Below are 21026 nucleotides of genomic sequence, written 5' to 3' on the forward strand. Positions count from 1 at the left end.
GAATCTGTGCCCTGTGTTGCACTGTAACACAGAGGGAGCAGCCGGTGTCCCCCCGTAGCAGAGCCATATAAATCTGTCAGCAGCAGTAAGTAGCACATTGCAAAACCTGGGCAATAAGACGGTTCTGCTTCCATTTCTGAAGCTAACTTGCAGATTTTTGCCTGTGCTGCCTTACATGTTGCAGACATATCCTTAGAAATTCTGGCTAGTGCTGAATGTGGCTGCCTGCACAAGCACCTTGAGGGCTGTTGTGGTTTGGATTATGCGTCCAAGGAATAAAGTAAGGCAATGAGTACTTCATGCATGGTTCACTGAGTAAGCAGACTAGTAAGCAAATCTGGGGCCTGACCAGACGGACGTAAAGACAGCCATAGACATACCTCTTCCTGGAGTTACTGGGTGGGGAATGGGCTCAGGATGATGGAAAATAGGAACATCATGGGCTCTACTGTCCCCCAAGGACAAAAGTACCCAAGCTAGGATAGGCAAGGTGACTTTGTGCTGCTCTAGAGTGCAAACACCTCACCCCTGCCCAGCTTTCTCAGGTGATTTTATTATTGATCCTATTATTTATAATAGGATGTGAAACAGGTGAAATAACGAACACTAAAAGAAATCGCTTGGAAAAGAGATGGAATGGCACTTTTCTTTTGCAGGCACATGGCTCATCAGCCCTCATTAAGGCAATGGGTGCTGCATTTATTCCCCAGCATCCAAAAGTCTTTAGGAGGAAGCCGTGAGCAGTCACTCAGCGGGACATCTGCAGTGCACAGTGCTTTTAGGGACTGCCCCAGATAGCGCTTCCCTCCCCAGGCTGGGAAGGGAGATACGTTACAGCAGTACCTGCGTGCCCTCCTTTGCTGGGGGCATAGCTGAGAGGGTGTACAGCATGTCTGGACTTCGTTTATGTCTTGTTCATTCTCTTTGATGCAGATACAGCTGGTCCAGGGGAGTCTTTGCTTGCATCCCTTTTTTTGAAGACACAGGCAGAACCAATACTCCCCAGAGAGTCTGTTCAGGGCACTGAAATGCTGTTGGATTTCCACCCTCTCCAGCGCATCCAGTAGGGCTTACCCATTTACTTGGGCTTTCCTCCAGAAGGTTGCATTAAATGGAGAAAGAAAAGTACTCGGTGTGTGTCTAGCTTATTTTAGAGTAACTGGTTTTACTTCATAAATGAATTTAGAAATGTGACAGACACAGGAATAAACTGAATGTGGAATGAAAGAGAAGGACTCACCCAAAGTGCATTGTTGCCGTCTTCTGGCTCTTACCTACTTGTCACTTGGAAAGGCCTGATGAAATCCCATGCAATTTTCAAGAGGATGAAATAGGTTAAGTAAATTCATCCTCCCTTCAGTATTAAGTATCACAAAAGAATTTGTGCATTTCTGTACCTGATTAAGTATCAAATTCAAAGCAGCCCTTAAGTGCAGGCTGGTCAGTTTGCATTTTCTAAATTATGCTTCAGTTGGACTGAAGAAACTTTTAAAAGCATCCCATGTAAAGAATCCTGAATTCAGTTCCTGAATCAGAATTTAAAATAGGAAGTAAAAAGTATGTAATTTATCTTAATTTAGTAGCTTTTGCATTCCATTTTCCTGAAATGTTAATGCTGACAGCAAAACATATAATAGAGGTTCTTTGCTCATTGAGCTATGAATTTGGCAGGTTGCACAAGCCTAAACCTATGATTAGGTTTTTAAGCAGGGGAACATAACAGAGTCCTCCTGTCTGTTGACAATTGCTTTATGAACGGGTCTTTTCCAAAGTTCTTTTTGTTCCAGAGTAAAGTACATCACAGCCAGCTGTCCTGTGTTTTAGTAAATGTAACCTGAGCAAGATTTTTTGTGTTCAGTTAGAGAAAAAGTGGGTGCTGTGAAGTGCTGGGCTTGTAAAAATGAGTTTTGTGATAGATAGGACTGTGCTGAGGCTGGAAATAGAAATGTAGGCAACAGAAATATCCACACAATTGAAAATGAAAAAAAAGTATAGATGTGAGCTTGCTGGCAGAAACTGATGTTTCAAGACTTCAGACTTTGGACAGTTACAAGTGCAAAGGTTTTCATGAGTAATATGTGGACTTAACCATCTCACCGGACTACCTGTATTCTGCTCTGAGGAAGGTGGCTTTGGCCCACCCTGGCCAGGAGAGGAGATCCCCATGCAGCTCTCGGCAGGAGTGATGAGGAGCTAGGCAAACTCTAAATGCACACCGTATAATGCAGGAGAAAGTGTTAACTGGGTAATATTAATATAAAAGCAAAATCACATTGGAAATATGAATGAAAGAACTTCAGTGATGTGGAAGGGTGCATAAACATTGCTTCTGATATGAAAATAAGTAAAACATTTTAATTCTGAAGCTCCTTGCTGCCCAGCTGTGTGCCTGCTAGCACAAAAGGGGTTTTCCTCTGATTCCCAGAAAGTTCAAGGTTTGGTCATTTACTAGAGAGCACCAAAATTACACATGCTACCAATTTCCCAGCTCACAGTTTTACATCCTTAGCTGCAGTGTAAATTCAATTTACTTAAGGGACTGAGATAAGACCACCCTTTAAATTCTGCTCTTTGTATCAGTGCCATAAGCAGACCCCACGTGTCTTTTGTTTGTTTGTTTGAAAACAGAATAAGTGACAAAAAAAGGAAACGCACTGTTGAATTATGGTAATACCATGATATGTGTTTCTTTTCATTCTGTCTCTGACTCACTAAAGATATTTTGATTTTGATTTCAGGAAGATATCCAGGGTTTGTATATATAATAAACCATTCAACTTTAAAAATGAATTTTACATCCCCATTTAACTTTTGTACTATTTCATTGTTTTATTGAGGAGATCTATTTATAGAAGTATGAAAGATGTGCTGCAAGGAGCAGTAAATGCTCAACTCAGATTAAGTGATCCTATGTCTAACAGCTTTTTGCTTCTGCCCTGAGTGGTCCTCTCTCACACAGGCTGAGCAGGCCCCTGCATCCAAGCTGTCCTAATGATGTCTTTAAAGAGCCTCCAGGTATCAGTTAAGCCATCCCCTATCTCACTGGAGATAATTCCAGTGGGAAATGATACTCAGCTTGAGGAACGTGCTTGGAGTGGCACCACTGATATTAAAAGGAATTGTAGCTTCCCTAAAGGCTAAGAGGAGGTTGTGCATGGAGGTAAAGGGGGACTGGAGTAACTCACGTAGCTTCCCTTGGGTCATGGTTTTAGAGCATGTTTAGGGGTTTGGGTTGCATTTCTGCCCCTAGGTGTGTCTCTGGGATCAGTGACTTTCTCAGCGAGGCATTTGTTTGTTCCCATGGCGTGCTGGCTGATGAGATGTGTTTGCTCCTGAGCACTCTCTGTTCAGTACGGGGCAGTAGTTGCTCCTGAGAGACTGTGCTTTGGGATAGGAGCACACACCCATGAATTTCTTGGCAGGCTTCAGGCTCTGGTTAGCAAACAAACTTTTGGACACGTTTCTTGGAAAAAAATGGCAAAAACACTGCTAATGGAGAAGACAACAAATGGAAGGTCAGAATGTGTTACCAGAATTTTGCTCAAACATTTCCCACCAAGCAGGCTGGTTCTGTTTGTGGCTCATCATTTGAAGACAAGGAAGCAGTGTTAAGACAACTATCGCTGGCAAAGCAAAGGTTAGACAGGCACCCTTCACCTCCTGGAAAAGTGTTTGAATTCCTGATTACGAGCACTGCTTTGGTAGAAGGACAGTAACACTATTGCTGAGAAAAATGGTTGCATGTTAGTAAAGCCTAAGAGAGGTAGCATTAGTTTCTCTCCAGATTTGGGAGAAATCTGTATGAATGCATTTTTTTGCCTTTTTGTGTTTGACATTAAATGTCTGACAGTGTATGTTTGACTGAAATTCTTCCCTCATGAGCATGAGTGCTCGTAGTTGATGATTTCGGTAGGCAGAGGCACTGCAGTGGTGGCAATCCTGATCGTTTTTGTTAGCAGAGGTGGCGTTAGCATCGCAAGCCAGGCTGCTACTTGCTTCTGGTGGAGCAGTAGGGCAGGTTTGTGCTTGCAAAACTTTTTCTGGCCTATCTTCTGGTCATGGGTGATACAGAAACCCTTGCTTTACAGCCTAGAGGCATGACACTAAGGCTTCATCTGCCTCTGTTTCCCATTCGTTTGAATTGAATACAAGGTTATTTTCTCTAAAGACATTCTTTTGCCTGGGTGTTTGTACCGTGATTCCCAAGAGGGGCACTGATCTCCCTGCCACATCAACAAGAGTTATCAGGTTGAGGAAGATCACAACAGTTGACAACAAGCTGAGTTCCTAGCAAGGGAACTACCTAGGGATTTCAGGCACAGGTGCCTGGATTGGTTTGATTTTGTCTTCGGATGTCAGTGAAATATTTTGCCTGGGACAGCAGCAGATGGTGATAGTCTGTGAAGTGTTTTGCACAGAAGATGGATTGACCATCCCACCACATCCATTCCCAAGGGGCAAGGGAGATGCCGGTGCCTCCTGTTTGAGGCTACTGCTACTGAGCATCAGTTCAGGCATCACTGTTTGATGTCTTGGAGAAGCCCAGCCCTGGTAGCAGGTATGCTGTGCGCAGGAGCAGGAGCCCCCTCCCCCTGGGTTCAAATGCACCATTGGAAACAAGTGGCTGAGCAAACCACGAGAAGTAATTTAGCAAAATAGAAAAGCGGGTGGGAAAATAATTTATTTCTTCTGTCTTTTACTGGCATTTGCTGGTTTTCCATCCGAGCTCAGGTTGTTCAGTGCTCTCGCAAGGTTTAAGTAAAGGTCAGCAGCTTGTTCAGGCACAGTCAGTAATTACATTCATCTGTTTGCAGTTGTGCTCTCTGTGGGCAGGGAGATTCTTCAAAGTTCAGCCCCCTTTTATCTTTGCCTTTAAACCAATACAAGGCTGGCACTGTTGTTTTATTAGAACAGTTAGATAAAACTAGACCTAATCCATCCCTGAAGGTGCATTGTTGCTGTACTAGCATATAAAATGCATTCCAATTAGTCTGCTGACATATGGGGAATATATGGAATTTTTGTGGTTTTGAACACTACAGGAAGCCCACATTCTTCGATTTGCCTCTGAATTGCTTTGCTTCCTAAAACCGGTGCCTTTTCTTTCACAATGCAAGTCAGGAGGCTACTGTCTGTTGGGGTTTACTTCCCTCTGTCTGTTAGGTATTATTAGAGAAATGTGCAGGCACTTTGCAAGACACTTCTGTTAACAAACCAAACAGATTGGTTTTAGTTTTTTTCACTTTTCTGAGAGGGTTAGGTTCCTATTTCCTCTAACAGACTTTAATGCTAATGCATAGTTATAGCAGCTGCTAACATTCAGGTGAACATCTCTTAAAGTTGTAACCCACGTTCATTTTCCATAATAATAAATATGATGTTAAAAATATGGATTTAAACATGCAGTGTTTATCATGGACAGCAGCGTTCTTGGGTTTGCTGCATAGACCGCTTTTGTGGCAGCCATAAGCTTGTTTGGCACACAGCAATTTCTCTCTGGGTTTTTTTGTTGGTTTTTGGGGTTTTTTTTAAATTGTGTGTAAATGCCAGAAGGATGGTAGTGAGGTCCAAAGCCCACCTGCATCAGCAGAGCCTTTGCCATGGACCACAGCGGACTTTGAATCCAGCACTGGCATCAGGAGAGGTGGTCCCTGGCATTCCCAAGCTTATGTACCTGCAGCAAAATGTGACCCCTCTTGTGTTCAGCCCTGAGAATCCCACACATGGAAAGACAGAGTAAACCCATACACGGGCCTCTGTTTTCTTTAGTGAGGTTGCTGTCCCTGGAGGACATTATATCTTCTTGTATAAGAATGTTGTGAGAAAGAATGGAAATTACTTCCTTTCTTAGTGAAAATAAACATCAAAGACGCCATCTTTCCAGTAATCTCTATCAGTCTCATGGGCTTTCACAGAAGAAAACAGGATATTAAACACAAAACCATTATTGTTTTTCATTTAAGTCTAAATTCTGTGAATGTCAATTTAGGCTTTTTAGCCAGCTTTTTTTTCTGGAGCAAGACAGTAAATGTTTTACAAAGCTGTATTTGTAGGTATTTGGGGTTTGTTTTATTAATTGAGAATCTGTGAAGAGCATCTGTTACTCTGTGTCCATGGCATTGTCTCAGCCCCATTTGGTGAACCAGTCTGCTGGCTTAAGAACATCTTTAAAGCTGACAAGAAGCAGTTAGGACAACAACTGTAATTGGATTTGTGATCCAGAGGATCTCCCTCTGTCTTGCTTCCCGTTACTCTGTCAGACAGAAGCTAAAGTAGGACAGAAGAGAAAAAACCACGTTCATCTTCTCCCCTGTGAACTGCTGTGGTGGAAAAGGACGTCCTGCTCCAGCTGCTGACTGGCAGAAGGTTGCACAGAGCTCCCAGTGTTGAGTCTAGCGGGGCCGTGATTCATAGTTTGCTGGCTGGTGGTGGCTGGTTGTCTTTTCTTACTGGGGCAAAACCAGTTGCCCTAGGCACTGCTCAGACATCAAGCAAGAGGACCAAGTCTGCTCTGAAGAGCAAAGAGTGATATGCAATAAGCTCGCAAAACTTTTACCTTGCAAGTTTTTGGAACAACGCCACCTCTCTTTGGGAATTTGCTGCCACCTTAGTTAGAAAGGGTTATTTGACACAGCTGGAAAATGCTTCTGAGGCTGGAGACCTCAGCTCACTAAAGCAGCCTGACGTTTGTTGATGAAGAGTGTGACAGCTCAGCTGCAAGGCAAAAGCTCACAAAACGTTCTGCACTGGGGCTTGGAGAGCTGAACAGCAGTAAGGCTGGACAGCAGTAGGCTTTGGAGCCTCTTGCCTGATTTAACACTCACTGTCCTTGTGCTGGTGTAGTGAGTTTGGCTTTCTCTGACCAACTGACCTCAGTTCTTAAATTATGAACAGTTACAACCGCAGTGTTAGTATTGTGGGTTGCTTGAGTCAGGTGGAGTTGAATGCCTTCTCCGTGCTTGTTCAAACAGCTGAACGCAAGTAAGGCAGGCATTCATACTTACTCATGCTCAGGTGCCATGGGAATGGTTAGTGATAAGCACAGCATGTACTGATCAGGGTAACCCTATTGAAATCAGGGCCAGGGTGTGAGCTGTGTCTGCAAGCAGATATTTGTGCATTTGGGATTGTGGCAGTAGCAATTTTGCAGTAATCCCCCATGAAGGAAGCCCCTCTGGGGTGTCTGAGACTTTCCACACTTCACTTCTCACTAGTGGGGTAATGTAGAATTAGTCCCTGTTGCCCAAGATGTGTAACAGACTTAATTCCCTTCAGGGCTGGATTGTGGAGTAGATCAGTGGTAAATCTCATATTAAAGAATATGTTGCAAAAGAGAAGTGTGAGGCAGAAGAAAGCGTTTGAGATGAGGGTAATGCTGCCCGTTCAGCAGTGCTGTAGGCTAGCTGGCAGCTGAATGAATGTGTGTTGGCAGGTCCTCCGAGGGCATCCTTCTTCCTACTGCTGTTAACGATGGGATTTTCCTGGATTGGAGGAAAGAGCAAACAAAGACCCGGCGCTCTCTCTCTTCTGTGCTTTCTCAGCTTGAAATCCCACTTTGTTAAGAGAGAGGCGAGGGACACTTTTCCATTACAGCAGTTACCTCCTCATTCCCTGTCATCAATGCTGAGGTATCTCATGCTCATGCAGAGTTTTAGGCTGCCATCAGTGCTCTTGATTTGTATATTCATTATATCCCAGAACTAGGTTATTCTTCCCAAATGTACTTTATGTGTGTGACCATGAAGATATCCTAAAACCTCATCTCATTTCCCTTGGCTAAAGCAATAACACTAAATTCAATTATGACTATTTCATGAATGAACCTTTATTCATTCTGGAGTTTTATTTCAAAGGGTATGTGTTATAGAGGGCTCTAACGCATAAAATTATCCATGCAGATATAATCCCAGTGTAATGCCATTGATCTAATGAAGATCTCTTCTTTGTGCAAACACTGCTCTGTCCACCTCTGTGGTTTGATTGAGCCAAGGCATTAGAAAGATGTCTTTAACAATAAAGAGTCAATGGCTTGATGGGATGAAGGTTATTGCAGTCACAGGGATTTGGCACAGGCAAGCTAACAGGGGTTAACATATCAGAAAGGAGGCAAGTGTAAACTGATAAACATTATCATGTAGAGGGAAAGAAGACCGAATCCTGGAACTATCACTTGGGCTAAGGAATCACAGAAGGCATTTATAATCATTACTTTTCAGAAGAAATTCCTTCACTAGATTACTGGCAAAAGGCAATTTATGGTAATGACATATTGCAGATGTATTCTCCAGAATCCTGGAAACACTTGCCTGGAGTGGGAAAAATGCCCTGGTTAATCTCTTCAGCATGTTACTCTTTCTGTTTAGAAATTCAGAGTCCCACAGGATTAGTTCTAGGACCTGTGCTATTCACAGCAACCCAAAAAAAGCAATCCCGACACAACAGTAGCCTCCGCATTGGTTATTTCTGGGGTGAAGGAGCTAAGGAAGGAAATGGCCAGCCCCACAGATGTGTCTGTGAGTGAGTGCTCACTGACAGCCAGGCGGCCAGAGGGTAGGAAGCAAAGAACAAAAGACATTCTACTGCACTCTAAATGCTGGGATGTGCAGGTTTTTTCCCTTCTCTAAAAGGACAGAGAGGAGTTTGAAAAGAAATGGAGAAAGATAATCAAAGGCATAAAATGAGTTTGGCATGAGGAGAGAGAGTAAATATCATTCTTCAGTTCCAAAAGAGATGTCAGACAATAGGGGTGATAAAGGTCTATAAAATCACTGAGAAGGTGGAAAAGGTGACCAGAGAGTGATTATTCACTGTTTCTCACAGTAGAGGAACTGAGGGGAGTCAAAGGAAATTATCAGGCAGCAAATTTTAAATGAGCAAGAAACACTTTGTTCACATGACAAACAGATAGGTTGTGGAACTGAATGCCACTGAGTATTGTAGAGTTATAAATGAGATCAAGAATTCACAGAAGATAGGTCTCAAAGGTTATTTTAAAAACAAGGTGTGGATCCAACTTCTTGCTGTGGAATTCTCTAAGCTATAATGCTGACAGCTGCCCCATTTTGTACCATGGCCCTAAACTTCTGGTACCTGCCAAGGACACGAGACAGGGCTAGATGAACCCATGATGGTCTAACTAGATCTGGCCCACCATGTCTTTTCCACGTTCTCACACATAGGTTGTGATATTCCAAAATATGTTGTTGCTTTTGTTGGTTTTTGGCTGTGTCTAGAGAGATTTCTTTGGAAGGTTTCGGGTCTGACCTGGTGTGGGACTGAGCTCCACAGATCAAGGGACAAAGTTTGGATCTCAGTACACATGAAAAATATTCCAGTGAGATCCAGTACTCTGGCATGAGTACTGTATTCCCTCTTCTTTCTGTCCCCACAGTAAATTGCTGATGACTTTCACAAGCTAGAATAGAGCTGGTATGCAGATACATATTCCTTAGAGGAAAACAGTGTTGGAGGACATTAAGTAAATGCATCTGAATTAGAGCTATTCAAAATGCTTTCATTCTTTCATTCCTTCACTCTGTAAGAGACAAGTCAGACGCTAGCCGTGTGTGCAGACTACTATGTGCAGTCCTGGACAGTCGTGCTCCGGGCTTGACCTGCTGTCTGCTCTGCCTGTGTGCATGGACACATAGCCATCTGCAGAGATCCTCCACGCAGGACTCCTGCTTCTGCTTCAGGAAGGCCTGATGTCCTGAAATCCTGGGCTAACAAGCTGTGCTAGACGATGCTGAAGAGGAAAAGGGATGCAAAGTGTTCTTAATCTCACTTGTCTGCCCTTAAGTCCGTGACTGTAAAAAGTGCTGTGCTACCAGGATACAAGAGAAACTGCCTTGGCAAGTGCAGTGATTCCTGAGGCTTATTAGTCTGCTTAGTGCTTAGGAGTAGCTGGAAGCTGTGCTCTAGTTATTATTATAATTGAGTCATTTAAAGTTTCCTTCCTTTCAGCCAGAGGGTTTGTAGCTGGGGTTCTGATTTCAGACTGTCATGTCAATCTGATTACCATTTTAGTTACACCTTTCTACTTTCATGTTGTCTGTTGTTCCAGTTTTTAGCCCTGTATTCAAGATAGAGGGATAGGAATCAGGCAGCCTTGTCATTTGACTCTGTAATTGCCTCCTCTAAGAATTCAAGCAAGACTGTCTTTATGGTACTTTTAAGTTTCACCCTGCTTGTGGATGAAATGCCTGGGCAGGCAGAGCTTGTGGAGACCACCGTCTGCTTGCACTAAAGTTTCTGATAAGGACTCAGAAAGCCAGGAGCTTTTCTTCCATGGGTCCATGATGCCATGGAAAAAGTGGCCAATTTTCTATCATGATTATTTTAACGTCTTTAAGAAACTTGCTTCTAAATCTTTATAGCTGTAATTCTTTTGCATTTTGATAATTTTCCTCTTTAAAATTTGCTACTATCCCCCCCCGCCCCCAAACTGGCAGGCCAGCTGGAACAGAGCAGGATAATGACTGCCCTTTCTACACCCACAAATCACAATTAATGCTAGAAAAAGAACTTAATAAAGGAGTTATGCTGCATTTGCTGTGTCGGCTGTGGAGTGCAGGAAAGCTGCAGCTGTTCCCAGCTGAGAGTGTTCATGCCCTGGAGCTGCACTCCCAGGAGTGTTGTTACATGAGGTTTTCCCTTCCATCTGGGAGTAGGAACTTCTCTTTTGAACAGCTTTAGGCAGCAGGCTGAATGCATGCAGGACCTGCGTCATCTCTGCTGCCTCTTTGGAGCCCTGTCCGTCCAGGTAACCGTCTCCTTTTTGGTCTCCTTCTTCTAGGGATATCTATGCCCATTCCGGTCATTGGTTTGCAGGATGACTCCAGAGTGTTCGTAAATGGGACCTGTGTCCTCAATGACGAGAACTTCGTCCTCATTGGATCCTTCATGGCGTTCTTCATCCCTCTCATCATCATGGTGATCACGTATTGCCTGACCGTCCAGGTGCTGCAGAGACAGGCAACGGTGTTCATGTGTGGTGAGGTGCCCAAGCAGAGGAGGAGCAGCGTAAACTGCCTCAAGAAGGAAAACAACACAGAGAACATTTCAATGCTTCACAATCATGAGGGAGCATCTCACTTGAACTCTCCTGTAAATAAGGAGGCAGTGCTTTTTCGGAAAGGAACTATGCAGTCCATCAACAACGAGCGAAGAGCCTCCAAGGTCCTGGGCATCGTCTTCTTTTTATTCCTCATCATGTGGTGCCCATTTTTCATCACTAATGTCATGTCTGTCCTTTGCAAGGAAGCCTGTGATAAAGACCTCTTGAGTGAACTCCTTGATGTGTTTGTTTGGGTGGGGTATGTTTGCTCTGGGATTAATCCCCTCGTATACACACTCTTCAACAAAACATACCGCAGGGCTTTTTCCAATTACATCCGTTGCCAATACAAGACCAGTAAAAAATCAGCGCTGCGGCAGAATCAGTGTCTGAATGTTGCTTCAACAGCTTTATATGGGAAGGATCTGACTTTAACTAGTTATCGAAATGGCAATGAACTCAATAGCATGGAACTAGATGAAGTTGAGGAGGGCCTTGAAATGCAACCAGGGACTTCAGAGCTCTCCATAAACAGCTGTAATGTTGTAAGTGAAAGAGTGAGCTGTGTGTAAAGGTGGCTCACACAGTCTTTTGCTACAGTGTATCTGTAGCCAAAATATATTGTGTAAAAATGTTAAGTGTTGGTCAAAGGACAATGTAAATATTGCATTCTGAACAAAGCTTCTTTTTTTTTAAAGAAAAAAAAGAGTTGTCTTTCCAGTCCAGTACTTAAAACCATATATATTAATATACTGCAGTGAAGTTTAAGGTTCTATATTTACTGTTAATACTAGATCAGAACTATTAGTTACTTTGCATATGTCATGGACAAAATGTTTGAATTCTTCTTCCAGTGCATGAACAAAAATGCTGAATATTTATCTCAGGTGGCATTTGCTGGAGTCCAGAATGGCACGTTAATAGTTATATATCAAATACATGCTATTAGACTTGGTCAGTATAACTTTCTTTTTCAAGTTGACAGTAAATATATACTTTAAATCCTCACCCCTATTTGTGCCGTGTAAAGACTGTACAGAAACCTGGCAGAGAGACATCATGAAAGCATAGCAGCTGTGCAGGCACCTGGCCAGACATGTCCTCTTACGGGTAGTGGCTTGCTGCCATACTGGGGCAATCTTGCTCTTCAAGGGACCTCTGTTAAATTTTAAATCCCTCTCAAATCCTGCTGTTTTCTTTCCATTCCCCAGGAGGCTCCGGCTCCCCTAAGGAAGGTGGGGAATGCAGTTCTGGTGTGGTTTTGCGATCCTGGCTGGGATCACTTGCACACTTGGAGAAGAAGCATGAGAAACAAAGCGAACGCCAGTTATCTGCTTCAACCATTTTATAAATGGAGGGCCTCAGATTTATAAAAAGCCCTCCTCTGGTCTTGTAGATAATCATCAGCTCTGGGATGGAGCAAGCTGTGCTCAGTGTGGATGGCACTGCCTTCACAGATTGCTTGGATGATCAGGGTCTTTGGTTGACCTGGAGAAGAGCTCTCTGGCTTTGTAAGGGCTCTTGTCTTCTCAGTCCTCACATCTATTTATTCCTTAGCTTGTTTAGCAATTGCTTTTGTTTTTCATCATCCTGGGACTTGCAGTGCTGGTGATAAAACACTGCTTTGGGTGTAGAGCAGAAGCTGCTCTGTGTGTGATGCTGGTCGGGTCAGGCTGTGAGGTACAGGATACACCTCCCTGGAGTATGCTGGGAGAGAGGCATGAACGAGGATCCCTGCTCATTTCCCCTGCCTCAGGAGGAGGTGGGCAGAGCTGGACAGAGCATGTAACTGGAATCATTTGCTGGTGATGTGGTTCAAAAGCAAACGATGACCAGGGACAGGAAGGAAGCAGACCTCGAGCTGGTCTACATGGAAGATTAATCTGGATTAACTTTTAAATTTTATTTATTCCATTTCACTCCCAAAGTCAATTATAGTATATCATATTAACACTGCTTACATCTTAATGAAAGCACCCACATTGGGATTTAATACAGTTTAAGTAATCTGCTTTTAATTCACAGCATGTATAATTTGAATTAATTTTCCTCTGTGTTCCTGTGTAGACAAACCGTCCAAGGCATCGTGTCTTTCTGGCAGTGTGCCTCTGGGGTGATGCCTCTCATGCAATTTTCCTTCTGTAGAGTATTGCCTAATGCCACATATCACCCATAAGGTTTTTACATCTTCATTTAACTAATGCACAAATGCTGCAGTGCCCATCTAACATGGATGCATTTAGCATCACTGACAGCCTCTGGCTATGAAAATCCTTAGAACTGAAAAGCTTACACTAGGCATGGATAAATTGCATTTTACTAACATGAACTGCTTATACTCTAAGCTTGCTGTGTTCATCCCACCAAAATTAACTTGTAGAAGAAATGGAGAATTCTGCTAGTGCTTTAGCGTAACACTGTCCTGTTGCATTGCCGTGTACAGCTACAGCCTCGCTGAGGCCACTACAGAAACACAACATACGGGTTGCATCTGCTGCTGTGTTGCGCCCGGCTTGATGTGTAGAAGTTGATGGTCTTCTCTTCTCCCTCGTCCCCTCCTGGGAAAAACCCATAGTACTTCCATGCAGGCAGGCGAGGTATCCAGGTGTGGAGTGTAGCTTACTGCTTGCAGAAGGCAGCAGAGATGCACCATGTGCCAGCCTGCTGATGCCACCACGGGCTTCAGTGCTCAGGAATCCACTTGCCTCTCCAAAAAGTTCTGGTAACCAGTGGGAAAAGGACTGGCCAGAGACACAAACTTGTGCCTTCAGTGACTGCCCTTTGCTCTGAGTCAAATTTGTTTATCTCAAACAGTACAGAAAAATCAGAAAGATCACATTGCTTTTTAAGTTCTTTTTTTCCTTGGGTGAATTCATAGCACATCTTTTCCAAACATGTATATGTGTGTGTATATATATGTGTGAGTATGTACATATATATACATATATACATATTTAAAAGCCAACCACAGACTTTGAAAGCATTTAGCAATAAGTTGAATTACAGTAGCTTCTAGCATATGTATGAATAGCTCATTTTCCACAGCATCTCAAACTCCATATAAGTCCACACACAGGCATTCTCTTAATATAGGAGCCTTCATGTCTTATCTTTGCTGGTTCTGTTGTATGGGCAAAAAGGGAACCTACTCTATTTGGATGTAAATAATGGGAATTGAACAGAGAATTTACAGAATTTTTATAAATGTTTTTAAAAAATTCAGCACCAGAACTGTAAATATGTCAACTGTGGCTACTCAGCTGGACCCATTCTGATATATGTCACTTGTTTGGATAAACAGACAAGGGGACTGCCTTACAGCGCCTGCGTTCTCTCCCAGCCAGCGGGTGATCACATTTTTGTGAATGGTTAAATACTGTCACTTACCCAACTTCCTTTGGGTCATTCACATCAGGGTTTTGTGATGCTGCTATTTATTTATTAAAGAAAGTTTGTTGGTTTAACCACTCTTAATTTTTTTTCATGGTCTATCAGAAAATAAATAAATGAACGTGCCCTCTCTTTCTTTCATCTGTCCCCAATTAAAACCTTTCCTGAGTGAAAACCATGTCCTGACCAAAAGATAAAACAACAACAAAAAATGAGGATAAGGATGAGGATAACTTTTGTTTCTCCTCCCACGCTTCAAGTATGGCCTGCAGTTGCTTCATCACAGAAATTAGTGTCAGCAGATACCCCAACACTTCCAACCCCAAAACTTGTTAAATATGAAGACAGTGATAAACTATTCCCCCTCTTCTCCTTGCTCCCTCCAGGAATAACTGTTAAAAATGACTTTTTTAAAATTACCTCAATTTGAAGAATGGATTTAGTTCTCTGCAACTTAACCAAAGTCAGGTTGTCCCCACAGCAGCTTTGTTTCTCCTGAGCTGTAGCCATCACCCACAGTGGTGCCTCAAGAAGCCCTGCCCTGGGGCTGCCTGATGGGAGTACCCGCTGGACTTTTTGTGTAAGTCCTCAAACCTCGGCTCAGGTATGGTTTCGTCTTATGAATAGCATGTGTGGTGGTGTTTTGTTTTGGGTTTGGACTGAACAAGTGAATATAGTTCCCTGGAAATGGTGCTGTAGGCTGAAACATGTTGGTTGCTTTGCTTCCCAAACAGATGGGAGATGTGCAGGCAGGCTGCCTGCGAGACGAGCGTGCATGTAGAGGCTCCGACCCAGCAGACAGACCACCCTGTTTGACTGGCATCGGGGGAGTCGACTTGTGGGGTCAGCCCCTGAACTAGCACCTTCCTGAGCTGTAGGGGCTTGCAGCCTTCCCCACCAGAGGCCAGAAGCAAGGCTGGCCACATTTGATCAGGCACAAAGCCTTGTGGCTGCGGAACCTGGCTTCCAGACCTGAGCTGGCTCGTCTACGTCTGTGGCATATTGCCCCACACAGCCAAGTCTGGGGCGCAGCATCCATGAAGTCAGCCACGGTGGCCTGGGGATCTCTGAGGGCCTCAAAGGCTGTCCTTTGAGGACAAGGGCCTGCTCCTTCAGTTCTGTGCTCGCTGAAGATAAGAGCAGGTACCCAGAGGCTGTGGCATTTGGGAGGCAATACAGTTCATAGCCAATGCTGAGGAGCCTCGAGACATCCCACCTCAGCATGGCTCTCCTTGTTTTAATGACTTGTGAGTAAGCAGTAGTTTTTATCTGAGTGATAATTTAAAGATGCTAATGTTAGGTGATGTGTGAGTAGTCAGTGTGAACAGTATGGTTAGTGCCTTTTTCTCTGTAGACACTCACGTCAACCATTAGTGCCTTTCTTCTGAACCGCCCTGCAAAGAGGTTCATCACTGGCGTGGAGCACAGCCAGTGCTCTTCCTTTCCAAGTCAGCAGGCTGACTGCAGTCATCTGATGTGCTGGAGCCATGAGGGCCCTGGATATGGAGAGCCAAATTCCAAAGAAAAAACATATTTTAAGGAAAAAAAGCAAACCACAAGCAGCTCTTCAGAAATAGCTTTGAGCTAATGAAGGGTGTCTGATATTCTTGCAGACAAATTATGCTAATCTGGCATTCCAAAAGCAGCGTCCGTCATGTGATAAAGATGCAGATGTCTCTTGGATGGGTTTCCTCCCTGGGTCACAGTATCATTAGGATAGCTATATGCCAAGCCAAGAACTGCACGTGGCTTTGTCTCCATTTCAGACTGGGCCAGAAAGGCATCAGAAGCTTTTTCCTGGGAAAAAGCATACAAAGACCACCAAGCCTTGGGCAGGTGCAGCAAAAGAACAGAGATAGACAGATGTACGCACACATCTGCACACATGAACACACACATCCCAGAGTCCCCAGAGAGCAACAGGAGATGTCATCATGCTTCCGTCTTCCCTTGAAAAAATGGGAATAGCTGAACGGCTGGCGAGGAAACCTGTGATGGGGAGATCAAATGCAGCTGTAGGTGTCACTGTGAAATGTGGGCTGTTCCAGTGGTAATGTAGTGGTGGGTGTGCATGTACCAAAAAATGCTCTATTTTTTTATTTTTAACTATGAAGTTGTTATTGACTGTTCTGCCTCTCCCTCATTTTCTTTTAAGTCTCAGGTCTTCTGCTTGTTTGCTTTTACCCACACTGGAACTTGTGCTCTGAAGCTGTCAGAAGTTGACAAAATACCTGTGATGTGTCATTCCCTTTCCGCTGTGCAGGGATGCTGCAATCCCATAACAACATGGAGGTGGAGAGTCTTCAGGTGAGTGATTTTAGATATGTAGGAGACAGATAATCAATGCAGCAAGGCATGCCTGCCGATTAAAGTACTACACCAGAAGATCTTTAACAAACAGTCAAGTGCATGAGCTACACGCAGAAAAATTTTGCTTAAAACTGTCCTAAACCATGGGTTCTGCTGACGGCAGAAGGGTATGTTGGCGCATCGGGAGGGAGCCTGGCAGCGCAGGGTGCCCCGATCTGCACCTTGCTCCAGGCAGCCCTCCCGCACACTCCCTCCAGGAGGGAGCTTGTTTTTACAACCGGGCACAGCGTGTCCTGGCACGGTGCCCAGCGGGATTTACTCCACTCTGTGCTGAGCAGCGCAACTGCAGAAAAGGTTGCAAAAGCCTGGCCTCCTGGGCCACAACTTGAAAGATTTGGGAGGGGGCCTAGCGAGTGGGTAAGTGTCTAGCAGCGACAAAAGTCCAGTAACTCTGATTGCTCTGGCGTGGTGAAAACAAGAGAATTATACAGACTGCTTACAGCAGCCAATGGGTGAAAAATTATCGTGGAAAATTGAGACTGTGAAGCAATCCTTGTTATGTATTACATGTCTCATGAATGTTGCCTTATGTTCCGTGTCCCCCCAAAATGAAGGATCTCTTAGCATGTAAATACAATTTCCCCAGCAGTTTCCTGGGTCAATGGCTGCTGCTTTGTCACTCCAGTGGGCTACTAACACTTAGGTGACTTGAAAAATGAATCATGCAGCATCACACAGGGGCATGTTAAATCCACTGTTCCGAACTTTCCCGTGCTTGAATCATTAGTTCAACAAATAGGATAAATTAATGTTTAATTAAAATACAGCCTAATTATCCAACATATGTTTTTAATAGGATCTAATTGTGGCATTTTGAGGTATTTTAATTGCTTATACACTAAAAACGATCTGTAGGCTGGTGCCTGTTAGACCACTGCCTGGATGCATTTTTTAAAGTTCAGAGCAGTTTTACATTTGTGTGTGCTGCTTATGTTAGTGTCTCCTCCTGCAGAAAAACAGGCGGGTGCTGGTGATGGTTGTTTATCAAAGCCACTGAAGATCTTATTCAGGGTCCTTTTCCCTGACTGAAGGCTAGAACAGCTCTGATGCAACTTTTTGGGGAGGAAGACTTCAGTGCCTCTCCTGCAGAGCTCACATTTGCCAAAGATCATGATACTGCTCAAAGCAACAGGTAAGTGCAAATGCCCAGCTGACATCTCAGCTGTGTCCCAGGTTCCTCCCCTGTAGGCACCAATAGTTCATGTCCCAAAATGTCTTCAGAGAGGATCCACAGGTGGCAGTGACTCACCTATGAAGCCATGACAATGTCCAGCCCCCTCAGCTAAGCACTCCCCCTTCTTTTTGCAGCGCAGCCACAAGGCTGGCACACAGGTGAGCTAGCCCTCAAATAAGCATTTGGTGTTCTAGGTGTTGCTGAAGAGAAAACTGCCTGCATCCTCTACCAGGCTGTTCTATGACGGCATTTAGCAAAGTGGTGGGATGCGTTACTGACTTCATGCAACAAAGCAGCTGATGCAGCAAACCATGGTGAACAATTGGTGTTTTTCCTTAGCCAGACCTTTACTCCTTGAGGGTAAATGAATGTGATTGCCTGTTGCGCTGTAGTTAGTTGGCACTTCTGCTTTAAAAAAATAGGTGGGACTACGTGTTGGACCTGAGCAGCAGCCCTGGTAATAGGCACAGTGGGGGAACACAAGTCCAGGCAGGGGCATAGAGAACCTTTTTAATGAGAAGAGGGTAGAGAGCTTGGCTTGTTCCTCCTAGCAGCCGAAGATGGGTGAAGAAAGCTCTCCATCAGGACATCAGGGAATGCTTGTTCTGACTAAGGAGGGAGAGGAGCTATTTAGGCTAGAGGAAAACATTGGTATACAAAAAGGGCCAGAAATAAACTAGAAATTAGAAGCAGGTTTCTAAAAAATGGAGTATTCCAGGTCTGGGACTGCACTTTCTGGTGAGACAGCAGTAACGGCAACCAAAAAGCTTATTGAGGGCTCAGCTCTTGCATTCATGCAGGAATTTATGCTATAGTGGTACAGCAGGAGGGTCCAGCTCAGCCCTTATGTCCTCAGCCTCCTGTCTGACAGGGCTCCGGCACCAAGCCAGCCATCTGCACGGCAGCACCTCTGACCTCCCCAGCGATGTGTCCCAAAGCGTGGGAGGAAAAAACATCTTGAAGCAAGAACACTGTTTTTGTGCTACAGTCCTTCTAAGTCCTAGCAAAGCTATGAAAAATGCTGCAATTTTGGAGGAAGGCAGGCGAGGCCATGCCAAGTCAGTACATCTCCTGCAAGTAGGACAATATGAAGTGAAGGGATCGTGAAGGCTGTGTGTTCCTAGCCCTGAGCCAGCCCCAAATTGTATGGAGCAATATTTCATTTGCCTTCTCAGAAGCATCCAGAATCAACCAGCTTGGCTACCCCAAGCCTGACTGCATGCAGTCACGTAAGTTTTATTTACCCACAACAGCATTTTCATTGAGTTTTATTGGAGCCAGTCAGTCTGCTCTGGAGAGACACAGTGTTGAGGTAATGTCCTGTTGGGCTGCCATTAGCTGGTGTAGTTGAGAAAACACTGGTGAGCAGCTTTAAGGGCTGAGAGTCTGCTTTGTGCTTGCACTGTCTGACTTTTTTAATACTTTTCTTTGTCACTGCATTTCCAACTGTGCAGCCAGGAACTTCATGCTTTTGCTTCAGTAAAATAAATTGTGTTGTTGGCCTTTTAAGCTCTCTGTTGTTAAAAGTGGACTCAGCTGAACCTGGTAGGCACCAAGGTTATTGTTTTCTCAGTGTGAGTGTTTCTAAATAAATAGGCAGCATGCACACAAACTTCTGGGCAGCTACCAGCCAAGACCAATTTGAGGGTCCCAAGTGTTGGGACATATTTCCAGTTCAACAGTTAAGAGCTGGAACATCATCAGGTAAAATGCAAGGACTATGGGCGTTATGCATCAGGTGGGGACCTCTGGGAGGCACAGTGGCTCTCCCAGGTTCCCTGGGCAGCCCCAGCTCTGCAGTCAGACCCTGTGAGGGTACAAAGGATGGTTGGGTACCTAGAGGCAGGATGGGATCCTGCATGTGTTGTCTCTGGTTTCTTCTCCCATGTAAATTTTCTGTAGCCATTCCATGCAGAAAGCTGTATGCGCCGGGTGGTTTAACACACCCTTTGCATCTGTTTGCTGTTACTGAAGTTGCACATGTGTGTCATGGCCACACAGGGAAGGGCGCTTGAGGAGCGGAGGTCGACATGTCCAAAGGCACCCGGGAGGCTGCAATCCTTGTGAAGATCAGGTTTTGCACAAGCAGACTGGCAGAAAAGGCTTGCTGTGGACTACTACAGCAGTTGGCACACAGGAGGATCGACAGCAGATCCGAAGCAGGACAGAGCTGGGGATGGTTGGACGCTTACAACGGCACATGTTCACATGGGGCACTTGCCATCTTCAGTTTTTCTGGCTTACATTCCAGTGCAACCTTTTTTTCCAAATGTAGGCAGATAAATAGCTCTTCAGTGCTCTGAGCCTGACCCTGTGCCTGGGTGGTGAGGGACTGATGTGTTGACAGATTTTAGCCTTGAAATACAGAGCTTCGTCCCCCAAGAACATCATGTTTCTGTTTGGTATGCATGTTTTCTCCACCCCTGCATGAATTCCAGTGAAGAACGTTCTGCCACCCTTCGTTTGTTTTTAAATCGTAAAGATACCTGATAAGTGAATTCTATTAAAGGAAGGTGATTCCCTGGTTTGTAAAAAAACGCCTGATATTTATTACCTGGGTTTTTTCCTAAATGAAAATGATTCCTGCAAGTCCCTGGTGCTTTGGTAAGCTGGGACATCCAAGCACACGAAAGGTGTGACATGCCTTTACCACCTCCATTCACAGCTTCCCAGGCAAGGAAAGAAAAAACATAGTTTGCGGATGATCGCTGATGACCATGGCTTAACCCCCACCACTGCAGCTGCAGGAACTTGGGCACCTTCCAGCAAAGGCAGAGCAATGTAGCCTAATTCATATCATATTCATGCTTAATATCTCAGAGAAGGCAGAGATGCTGTGCAGGTCTCCTTGCATTCAGAGATGAGTGCATACATCATCAGGGACCGCAGCAGGGCTGCCACTATGCTTGTCAACCCCCCATGCTTAAGGATGTGCCTGCACTCAGCTCTCTGTGGAGTGTGACCTGCTTAAACACTGAGGTTGTTTCCAGGGCAGAGCCATCAGAAAAGGAGATGTCAAGGCCATGTTTAAGATTT

General features: G+C 44.4%; 1 protein-coding gene across 30 annotated transcripts in view; it reads left to right on the top strand.

Moving 5' to 3' along the window:
- Positions 1–21026, top strand: part of HTR2C (5-hydroxytryptamine receptor 2C) — a 119132-nt gene that overhangs the window by 84084 nt on the left and 14022 nt on the right. For 7 of the 30 annotated variants that reach the window (XR_007509421.1, XR_007509422.1, XR_007509409.1 and 4 more), the window contains exons 6-9: positions 10796–11601; positions 12268–16753; positions 17769–17948; positions 18185–18304. Coding sequence is in view for 1 of the 30 variants with exons in the window: in XM_049827534.1 (XP_049683491.1) it covers positions 10796–11628 (833 nt within the window). In the remaining 29 variants the exon portion in view is untranslated. Of the gene's footprint in view, positions 1–10795; positions 16754–17768; positions 17949–18184; positions 20252–21026 lie in introns of those variants that run through there. The other 23 variants (XR_007509419.1, XR_007509418.1, XR_007509417.1 and 20 more) reach the window with 13 other exon arrangements.

Source organism: Accipiter gentilis, chromosome 24 (genome assembly GCF_929443795.1).
Source record: "Accipiter gentilis chromosome 24, bAccGen1.1, whole genome shotgun sequence".
In the NCBI taxonomy this organism is placed as follows: Eukaryota; Metazoa; Chordata; class Aves; order Accipitriformes; family Accipitridae; genus Astur; species Astur gentilis.